Genomic DNA, 10,318 nt, shown 5'->3' on the forward strand with positions numbered 1-10,318 from the left:
AATTTACTGTTTTGGTGCCGAATTCCCCCAAATCACCCACCAACTTGGATAAATTTACTATTTTGGTGCCGAATTCCCCCAAATCACCCACCAACTTGGATAAATTTACTGTTTTGGTGCCGAATTCCCCCAAATCACCCACCAAATTGGATAAATTTACTGTTTTGGTGCCGAATTCCCCCAAATCACCCACCAAATTGGATAAATTTACTGTTTTGGTGCCGAATTCCCCCAAATCACCCACCAATTTGGGTTAAATTGACTGGTTTGGTGCCAAACCCACAAAATCACCCACCAATTTGGGTCATTTTTGGGATTTTTTTTTTAGTGTTTTGGCATCAAAGACACCGAAATCACCCCTGCTTTGGGTCATTTTGAGGATTTTTTAGTGTTTTGGCATCAAACACTCCAAAATCACCCCCCAGTTTGGGTTATTTTGGGGATATTTTAGTGTTTTGGTGTTGAAGACACCAAAATCACCCCTGCTTTGGCTCATTTTTGGGATTTTTTTAGTACTTTGGCCTCAAACACCCCAAAATAACCCCCCAATTTGGGTCATTTTTGGGATTTTTTTAGTACTTTGGCCTCAAACACCCCCAAATCGCCCACCAATTTGGGTCATTTGGGGGGATTTTTTAGTGTTTTGGCATCAAACTCCCCCAAATCATCCACCAAATTGGGTCATTTTGGGGATTTTTAGTACTTTGGCCTCAAACACCCCCAAATCACCCCCCAATTTGGGTCATTTGGGGGTAATTCCCATCATTCCTCCCAGCTTTGCAGCAAACCGAGCCCAGCGACGCTGACCTCGCCTACGCCGGTAACACCTCGGCGCCGCCGAACCCCCACCCCCCCAATCCCTGATCCCCAGGAGCGCTGGGGGGGGTGGGGGGTCCTGCACCCAGCGCCCCCCGTTGCGCCCCCCCAGAGCACTGTGCCGTGCCCCGGGTGACGGGCCCGTGCCGCGCCGCCTTCCCGCGCTGGTACTACAGCCCCGCCAACCGCACCTGCCGCCGCTTCACCTACGGCGGCTGCCGCGGCAATCGGAACAACTACCGGAGCCGGGAGGAGTGTCTGAGCCGCTGCGGCCCCAAGCCAGGTGTGTGGGGGGGTACACGGGGAAAAAAACGGGGTGCCCGGCACCCCCCCGGGTGGTTTGGGGGGGCACCCGAGCGCGCGTGTCCCCTCACGCCGGTTTCTCTCCCCGCAGAAGACACCGGCGGCGATTTCCTCTCCACCAAAGGTAAGGATTTCCCCTCCCCGCCTCCCCCCGCCCCGCTGTGAACATCAATGACCTCATTTTTGGGGTGTCCCCCCCCCAACCCCACGCCAGCGCTGGCCCTGGGGGTGCTCCTGGCCGTCCTGGCGGCTATTCTGTTGGGGTACGCGGCGGACGTCGCCCTCAAGACGTGCCGGAGGAAAGCGGAGCTGCCGGCGCCGGGCGCGGGCTGGAGCCCCGCCGACGACAAGGAGTATCTCATGAGCAACGCCTACACCCTCTGAGGGGGGGGGGCGCCCCTTTGGGGGCCCCCCCGGCGGCCAGAGACACCCCCAAAATGACTCTCCCGGGGCCTTTTGGCCACCTCGCGCAGTCTCGATCCTTTTTTTTTCCTCTCTCTTTTGGGGCGTTTTGGGGGTTGTTTTTTTTTTTTAAGATGCTTTTATCAAAACCAGGGTTGTGGGGACTCGCTAATGCCGGGGGGGGGGGGGGGGGGCCCTTTGCACCCCCCCAGCCCCAATTTTTGGGGGGCTTCTCCCCCCCAGTTTTTGGGGGGGCTTCTCTCCCCCCCCCCCCCCCCGCCTTTTCCCACCCGGATTTAGCTGCTGGCTGGACCCACAGGGGCCGGCCCCCCCCACCCCCCAATGATTTGGGGGGGGGTGGTCCTACTGATTTTGGGGGGGCCCTGCCCCCCCCTTGCTTTTGGGGGGGGGATTGTTATGTCGAATCAACCAGTTTTAGGGTTTAATTATTAATTTGGGGGGGGGTTTTATACCTTAAAGGGGTTGGGTTTTTTTTCCTCAATAAAGGGAGTTGTGAACCACCCTCTGGGGGGGGGCTCAGGATTCTTGGGGTCGGTGGGGGGGCACCCCAAAAGCGCCTGGGTTGGGGGGCTGATGGGCTCAAACCGTGGGGGGGAGCTGTTTGGGGCTGGGGACCCCCCCCAAGCCTGGATGAGGCCCCTTTTTGGGGAGGGATGTGGTGAAATTGGGTGCCCAGGGCCCTGTAGGTGTTGGGGGGGGGCGGGGGGAGGGCACTCCTGCATGTGTCACACCCCCCCCCCCCCCCAGCACCCCAATCTGCAAGGACAAACCCCACAGGTGGGGGGGGGGAATTGGGGTCCCCTCCATCTCCTGGGGAGAGCTGGGGTGTCGGGGGGTGGGGGGGTTGGGGTTAGAACTGTCCCTGTTTAAGGGGGGGGGGGGGGGGAGGGGAGGCCTGAACCTTGCTCCCCGCGGCCCCACCCCAAATATTGGGGCGCCACCCAGGGCAAGGTCCCCCCCAGACCCCGCCCCCACCCCCATAAAAGCTGGGGAGGCCGGGGTGAGGCCGCAGCCGCTCCCCCGCCCCCCCCCCCCGCCATGGACAAGCAGCACCACAAGGAGCCGGGCAAGAAGCACAAGGTGAGGGGCTGCGTGGGCCCCCCCGGGACCCCCGAACCCCTGGGACATCCCCCTGCCCCCCCCGGCCTGGGGGCCCCGGGACCCCCACACCCCTGGGACATCCCCTCCCCCCCCCCCAGCCTGGGGGCCCCCGGGACCCCCACACCCCTGCGACATCCCCCTCCCCCCCCCGGCCTGGGGACCCCTGGAACCCCCAAACTCCTGAGACCCACACCCCCCCAGCCCTGGCACCCCATAGCCTTGGGTGCCCCAATACCCCCCCCCCCCCCCCAACCTGGGGACCCCCATGCCCTGGAACCCCAAACACTGGCACCCCATATCCCTGGGACTCCCTGCCCCCCCCACCCCGGCCTGGGGACCCCCACATGCTGACACCCCAAAATTCCACGACCCCCCCCACCCTGAAACCCCAAAATCATGGGACACCCCCCTCCCGGCACCCCAAAACCCCTGGACCCCCTCTGCTCTAGGGGTACCCATGACATCAGGGACCCCCCTTCCTGCTCTGGTGACCCCCCCCAAGGTCCCATGGGACCCCTCAGCTCGGGGGGGGCACCCCAGGGCCCCCCCAACTTCCCCCCTCCCCCCCCAGGACGGCCACTCGTCCGACAGCTCCAGCTCCAGCTCCGACAATGAGGGCAAGGTAAGGACAGAGCCCCCCCCCCCGCCGCCCCCCCATGTCCCCTGCACCCCAAAACCCTCCCGGGCTGGCCCCTGTGCCCCCCCCCGCACCCCATTAACCCCCTGCACCCCATTAACCCCCCCCAGCACCACGAGCACAAGAAAAAGGACAAACTGCCCAAGAAATCCAAGGAGAAGAAGAAGGAGGAGAAGAAAAGTCACTGAGGGGGGGTGAAAAGGGGGTGACAAGGGGTGACAACACCCCCCCCATGGGGTGACAACACCCCCCCCATGGGGTGACAACACCCCCCCCGCCCCCCCCCCATGGGGTGTCACCCCCCCTCCCCTCCCCCTCCCCGCTAATAAAGAGCTCAAAGGCATCACCGGAGCGAAGTCCGTGGGTGGGGACGCGGGTGACAACGCTCTGGGGGTGGCCCCCCCGCACCCCAAAACCGGGGAGGGGGGGGGGGTGACACAGCAGCTCCCCAAGGGGGAGGGGCTGGAAGGAGACCCCAAAACCTGGTGGATTTAATTTGGGGGGGGAACACCCCCAAAACCGCTTCTTCCCACACCCCAATGGACTCTGCACCCCTAAACACAACTGCTGTGACACTGGGGAGGGGCTCCCCGCTGTCCCACCCCCACCCCAAGTGGGGGCGTGCCCCCCCCAAAAAAAGTGGGGCAACACCCCCAAAAACGGGGTAATACACCCCAAAAAAACAGGGTGCAGAGGCCAGGCGTGCTCCCCGGGCAGCGTTTATTGAAGCAGCTGCGGGCAAAGGGAGGGTTGGGGAGGGGGGTAAAGGCGGGGGGGGTTTGGGGGGGTTTGGGGGGGGGTTTGGGGGAGCGGGGGGGGTTTGGGGGCCCCCCCCTCACCTGAGCAGGTGGTAGGTGAGCCAGTACATGAGGAGGGGCTGGGCGGCGGCGATGGCCACGGTCAGGTACATCCGCAGCCGGTTTTTGGACCCTCGCACCAGCACCCCCTCGGCCGCCGCCTCCGAGAGCAGCTTCAGCCGCAGCGTCTTGATCTGGGGAGGGGGGACAGAAAAAAGGCGGTGAACCCCCCCCCCCAAAAACCACACAGCCCCCCCCGCCCTTTTTCCCCCCCTTTTTCGCTCTATTTTTTACCATAAACACGAAAATGCTGAGGCAGCACCAGCTCAGCACCACGTAGTAACCGCTGCGGCCGAAAACGAGCCCGGCGATGAGGCCCAGATTCATCCTGCCGGGAACAAGGGTGGGGGGATTATTGGGGTGCAAACCCCCCCCCCCTTTTTCTAACCCACCCCCCCTAAAAAAACCAACCCTCTCACCCCACATATTTGTAGCCGCCGAAGGCGATGAGGTCGATGGTGGTGAGGTCGGTGTTGACGGCGAGGAGGTAGAGGCTGAGGAGGATGGCCAGAACCTCCACGATGAGCCAGGCCAGCGCCGAGCTCGCCTGCAAGCCCAGGCTGTCGGGGGAGAACCTGGGGGGGGGCCGCGCCCCAAATTGGGTGGGGGGTGCCCCACAGCCTTGCCTGCACCCCCCACCCTTCGTTTTTAGGGTAGGGACCCGCCCCCCCCCCCCCGGCTGCCCCAGGGCGGGGAGAAGGGCCTGACCTGTTTTGGGTGCCCAGCGCCAAGCCGGCGACGAGGATGTAGGTGATGAAGGCCATCGCTGCGGGGGGGGACACGGGGATGTCATTGGGGGGGGTCCCCCGGGGGGGAAATGGGGGGCTGGGGGGGGAAATGGGGGTCCCCCGGGAGGGAAATGGGGGGCTGGGGGGGCGGGACGTACTTGGGATGTAGAGATCGGGGGCGTTGACGTCGAAGCGGGGGGCGACGGGGGTGTCCTGCTGGTACCGCACCTGCCAGTCCTGGGGGGGGAGACCCACTGTTAGGGACCCCCCCGCGCCCAATACCAGACCCCCAGCCCCCCCAGTACTGCACCCCAAAACCCCCAAACCGGCCCCCCACGCCCCAATACTGCCCCCCCGACCCGCAATACCAGCCCCCCTACGCCAGTAGGAGCCCCCCAGGCTCCCATAGCACACCCCAAACCCCCAATACCGGCCCCCCCGACCCCCAAATCCCCAAAACCGGCCCCCCAGACCCCCACCCTCCAACCCCATAGAAGACCCCCGACACCGGACCCCCCCCCCGCCCCCGATACCGGGGCCCCCCCTCACCTGATGCGCGAAGGGAAAGATGAGAAGCCCCAGTTTCCTCCCCACGTACGCGGTGTCCACGGCGAAATAATACTTCAGCCGCCCCACGGGGATGAACCGGTCGAGCTACAGGCGGCGGAGAGTTAAAGGGCCGTGAGGGGTCCCGGTAACCGGCCACGGAGCCCCCCCGTGTCGCGTCCCCCCCCCACTCACGTTACGGTCCATGATGTCGCGGCCCTGGCTGGCCAAGCTGCTCCCGTAGGCCATGGCCAGGCTGGACACCGGCTCGCCCAGGAAGGCCGCGGCCGGTGGGTACGGGGAGGAGGCGGCGGCGGCGGCCGGGGGAGCCCCGTAACCCCGGCCCGGTTGGGCCCCGCCGCCCCCCGCCGCGCTGGTATCATCGAAGAGAGGGTGTGGATCCGCCATACGAGGCGCCGTGGCCGGTAACCGGCGTTTGGGGGCTGCGGGGAGAGGAGGGGAGAGGAGGGGTGAGGGCGGGTGGGGGAGAGCGGCGGCGGGACCGGGGCCGGCACCGATCGCCCCCCCCTCCCCCGCCGCGCTCACGGTGCCGTGTCGCCCCGTCGGGCTCCATCTCCACGTCTCCTACTTCCGCTTCCGCGTCACGTGGCTCCCCGCAGCCGCCGCCACGATTGGCCAACTCGCCGGAAGTCGCTGGCGCGCCGCCCGAATGATTGGCAGGTGACCGGAAGCGAGGGGGCTGGAAAGGGGGAGGAGACGAGGCCGCTGTGCCCAGTCTTAAGATGGCGTCGCCTGCCCGGCCTGGTGTTGCCATGGCGACGGAGGAGGCCCGGGCGGGGCCTGGTGTCATGGCCACGGGGACCGCGGTGTCCCCAGAGCCGCGGTGTCACAGCCATGGGGCTGGCTGTGGTGGCCATGGTGTCCCCAGGGTGTCCCCAGGGCCATGGTGTCACAGCCATGGGGCTGGCTGTGGTGGCCATGGTGTCCCCAGGGTGTCCCCAGGGCCGTGGTGTCACAGCCATGGGGCTGGCTGTGGTGGCCATGGTGTCCCCAGGGTGTCCCCAGGGCCGCGGTGTCACAGCCATGGGCTGGTCGTGGTGGCCATGGTGTCCCCAGGGTGTCCCCAGGGCCGTGGTGTCACAGCCATGGGGCTGGCTGTGGTGGCCATGGTGTCCCCAGGGTGTCCCCAGGGCCGTGGTGTCACAGCCATGGGGCTGGCTGTGGTGGCCATGGTGTCCCCAGGGTGTCCCCAGGGCCATGGTGTTACAGCCATGGGCTGGTCATGGTGGCCATGGTGTCCCCACGGTGTCCCCAGGGCCGTGGTGTCACAGCCATGGGGCTGGCTGTGGTGGCCATGGTGTCCCCAGGGTGTCCCCAGGGCCACGGTGTCACAGCCATGGGCTGGTCACGGTGGCCATGGTGTCCCCAGGGTGTCCCCAGGGCCGTGGTGTCACAGCCATGGGCTGGTCATGGTGGCCATGGTGTCCCCAGGGTGTCCCCAGGGCCATGGTGTCACAGCCATGGGGCTGGCTGTGGTGGCCATGGTGTCCCCAGGGTGTCCCCAGGGGTGAACCCAGGGATGTCCCCGGGGTGTCCCCAGGGATGTCCCCAGGACCATGGGGCTGGTCGTGGTGGCCATGGTGTCCCCAGGGTGTCCCCAGGGCCATGGGGGTGTCTGTGGTGACTGGGGCATCCCCAGGGTGTCCCCATGGGTGTCCCCATGGCCAGGGTGTCACGGCCACGGGCCTGGCCATGGTGTCCCCATGACCACGAGGACCCCACGGTGTCCCCACAGCCACGGTGTCCCAGGTCAGGCCCTGGGGGGGGTCCCTGGTGTCCCCCTGTGTCATCGTCCCCGTCCCTGCACCCCACGGAACCCCAGGGGGGCCAGGCGGGGTCTGCCACATCCCCATCGCCCCCCCGGCGGGACCCCCCGTGGGTGTCACCCTCGTGTGTCCCCCCATCTGTGCCCCCCCGTGGGTGTCACCCCCGTGCCCCCCCCCCCCGCAGACGTCACCAGGGTGGCCACGGCAGGAACCCGCGGGTCCCGTGGGAGCGCGTGACGGTCCCGTGACTGATACGGGGGGGGACGGACAAACAGACACCCCATCTGTCCGTCCGTCCCTGGGGGGGGGCCCGCCTTGGCCTGGGACCTGCTGACCAGCCACCCCAGTTGCACCCCGGTACTGGGCACCCCACTAGGACCCCAATTTCACAGTTGTCCCCCAGTACCAGCCACCCCAGTTGCTCCCCAAGTTCCCAGTTACCCCCGTTACTGGTCACCCCAGTTGCCCCCTGTTACTGGTCACCCCAGTTGCACCCCCCCGTTACTGGTCTCCCCAGTTGCCCCCCCGTTACTGGTCACCCCAGTTGCCCCCGTTACTGGTCACCCCAGTTACCCCCCCCGTTACTGGTCACCCCAGTTACCCCCCGTTACTGGTCACCCCAGTTGCACACCCCCGTTACTGGTCTCCCCAGTTACCCCCCGTTACTGGTCACCCCAGTTGCCCCCGTTACTGGTCTCCCCAGTTACCCCCCCGTAACTGGTTTCCCCAGTTACCCCCCGTTACTGGTCACCCCAGTTACCCCCCCGTTACTGGTCTCCCCAGTTACCCGCCCGTTACTGGTTTCCCCAGTTACCCCCCGTTACTGGTCACCCCAGTTGCCCCCCATTTCCCGGCGGGGGCGGGGGCGCCGCCCTGCCCACCCCCCCTCCCGGTGCCGCCCCCCCGGGGCGGGTCCCGCTGCGCCCAGAGGGCGCGGGGGGGGCTGAGGCCGCGCTGAGGGGCGCGGGGGGGGCTGAGGCCGCGGTGTGGGGCGCGGGGGGGGCCATGGGGCGCGGTGCGGTGCTGGTGGCCGTCGCCTACGCGGGGCTGCTGCTCCTGGGCGCGCTGGGGCTGCGGGCGCTGGAGGGGAGCCCCGGGACCCCCCGAAACCCCGGGACCCCCAACGCCTCTGAGTGGGACCTCGCCACCGCCCTCCTCTTCGTCACCACCCTCCTCACCACCGTGGGTAAGGCCGGGCCCCCCCCCCCCCCCCGCCCCGGGACCCCCCCGGGACCCCCCGGAGGTCTGGGACCCCCCCAGGACCCCCCTCTGCACCCCAGGACCCCCGTGCACCTCCTGATCCCCAGAACCCCACCCCACACCCCAAACCCCCCCCTACACCCCAGGACTGCCCCCTGCACCCCAAACCACCCCCCTGCACCCCATGTACCCCAGGACCCACATGCAACCCCTGATCCCCAGGACCCCCCAAATCCCCAGGACCCCCCCGCACCCCAGGACCCCCTGATCCCCAGAACCCCCATGGACCCCAGGACCCCCAGAACCCCCAAATCCCCAGGACCCCCTCTGCACCCCAGGACCCCCAGGACCCCCTGATCCCCAGAACCCCCAAAATCCCCAGGACCCACATGGACCCCTCCAATCCCCAGGACCCCCTTCTGCACCCCAGGACCCCAAGGACCCCCTGATCCCCAGAACCCCCAAAATCCCCACGACCCCCACGAGTCCCCCTTCACCGCAGGACCCCCAAATCCCCAGGACCCCCAGGACCCCTCAAATCCCCAGGACCCCCAGGATCCCCTGATCCCCAGGATCCCCCAAATCCCCAGGACCCCCAGGACCCCCTTCTGCACCCCAGGACCCCCAGGACCCCCTGATCCCCAGGACCCCCAAAATCCCTATGACCCCTACGAGTCCCCCTTCACCCCACAACCCCCAAATCCCCACGACCCCCCTCTGCACCCCAGGAACCCCAGGACCCCCTGATCCCCAGGACCCCCAGGACCCCCTTCTGCACCCCAGGACCCCCAGGACCCCCTGATCCCCAGGACCCCCACAATCCCCCTTCACCCCAGAACCCCCCAAATCCCCAGCACCCCCCCCGCACCCCATCCCTCCCCTTACACCCCATCCCCCCCCATTCACCCCAGAATGCCCCCAACCCCCAAGCCTAGCCTGGGCATTGGGGTCCAGCAGGTTGAAAGGTGTCACCCCACTTCAAACCACCCCCCCCCCACCCCCCGCCCCCCAGGGTACGGCTCGGTGGCCCCCCTCTCGGCGGGGGGCAGAGCCTTCTGCGCCGCCTACGCCGCGGTGGGCGTCCCCGCCACCATGCTGACGTTGACGGCGGCGGTGGGACGCTTGACGGGTCCTTTGGTCGACCGCCCCCGGTTGTACCTCCAGGCGCGTTGGGGTTACAGCCGGCGGGGGGCCGCCCGCGCCCACTGCCTGGCGACGGCGGGGCTGGTTTTGGGGGGGCTGGTGCTTCTCCCCGCCGCCGGCTTCTACCTCGCCGAAGGCGACTGGACCTACTTGGACGCCGTCTACTTTTGCGTCATCTCCCTTTGCACCATCGGCTTGGGGGACCTCGTCCCGGCCGAGCGACCGGGTCACCCGTTGAGGCAACTCTACCAAATCGCCGTAGCCGGTGAGCGGAGTTTTGGGGCGCCCCCGTCACCCCCACCCCCACAAACCCTTCCGACGGGGCGTCGAGGCTGACCCCTTGCCACCCGCCGCCCCCACCCCGCCGCCAGCGTACCTGCTCTTGGGCTTGGTGGGCGTCTTGCTGTTGGCTCAAGCCTTCCGGCGGTTGGCCGAGCTCCACGGCGTCGCCGGCGTGTCGCCGCCGGCTGCCGGCGCCGGAGAAGGCGCCGCGTTGTTGGAGGGGGCGAGGGACGGGCTGAAAGCGGTTCGGGGCCGGGGGGCGGTCAACGGGTAGGACCGAAGGTACCCCCCCGCCCCCCCCACTGATGGGGTGGGGGGGGGGCACCGGGGGGCACCGCGAGGCACCGGGGGGCACCGGGGGGCACCGTGAGGCACCGGGGGCACTGGAGGGCACCGGGGGGCACTGGGGGGCACTGGGGGACACTGGGGGGCACTGGGGGACACCGTGAGGCCCAACGAGGGCTCGCAAGACACTGGGGGGCACTGGGGGACACA

The 10,318-nt window shown here is 67.4% G+C and overlaps 3 protein-coding genes and 1 long non-coding RNA gene across 4 annotated transcripts; 3 read left to right on the forward strand and 1 right to left on the reverse strand.

The window, feature by feature from the left end:
* Nucleotides 1-765: 765 nt before the first annotated feature.
* On the forward strand, nucleotides 766-2,044 carry SPINT2 (serine peptidase inhibitor, Kunitz type 2; the record flags this gene model as incomplete). Its single annotated transcript, XM_064439715.1, has 4 exons — nucleotides 766-820; nucleotides 929-1,099; nucleotides 1,211-1,243; nucleotides 1,334-2,044. Coding segments are annotated over 4 exons (429 nt in total), but the record flags the coding sequence as incomplete, so codon positions are not given.
* Nucleotides 2,045-2,386: 342 nt separating this feature from the next.
* On the forward strand, nucleotides 2,387-3,626 carry LOC135310755 (uncharacterized). Its single transcript, XR_010370802.1, has 3 exons — nucleotides 2,387-2,622; nucleotides 3,215-3,265; nucleotides 3,391-3,626. It is a non-coding gene; the product is annotated as an uncharacterized LOC135310755 (long non-coding RNA).
* Nucleotides 3,627-3,987: 361 nt separating this feature from the next.
* YIF1B (Yip1 interacting factor homolog B, membrane trafficking protein) lies at nucleotides 3,988-6,058 on the reverse strand. The gene is made up of 8 exons (XM_064439713.1): nucleotides 5,958-6,058; nucleotides 5,607-5,854; nucleotides 5,415-5,519; nucleotides 5,024-5,102; nucleotides 4,846-4,903; nucleotides 4,557-4,712; nucleotides 4,372-4,465; nucleotides 3,988-4,271 (listed from the first exon to the last, which is right to left on the reverse strand). The coding sequence occupies exons 1-8, from the start codon at nucleotides 5,983-5,985 to the stop codon at nucleotides 4,116-4,118; spliced, it is 924 nt and encodes a 307-aa protein (XP_064295783.1). The 5' UTR covers nucleotides 5,986-6,058; the 3' UTR covers nucleotides 3,988-4,115.
* A 2,132-nt stretch (nucleotides 6,059-8,190) lies between these two features.
* LOC135310750 (potassium channel subfamily K member 6-like) lies at nucleotides 8,191-10,118 on the forward strand. Its single transcript, XM_064439710.1, has 3 exons — nucleotides 8,191-8,384; nucleotides 9,411-9,806; nucleotides 9,913-10,118. Exons 1-3 carry the CDS (start codon nucleotides 8,204-8,206, stop codon nucleotides 10,095-10,097), a joined length of 762 nt encoding a protein of 253 aa, XP_064295780.1. The 5' UTR covers nucleotides 8,191-8,203; the 3' UTR covers nucleotides 10,098-10,118.
* Nucleotides 10,119-10,318: the final 200 nt, after the last annotated feature.

The sequence above is a fragment of the Phalacrocorax carbo genome (genome assembly GCF_963921805.1).
Source record: "Phalacrocorax carbo chromosome 31 unlocalized genomic scaffold, bPhaCar2.1 SUPER_31_unloc_1, whole genome shotgun sequence".
Lineage (NCBI taxonomy): Eukaryota > Metazoa > Chordata > Aves > Suliformes > Phalacrocoracidae > Phalacrocorax > Phalacrocorax carbo.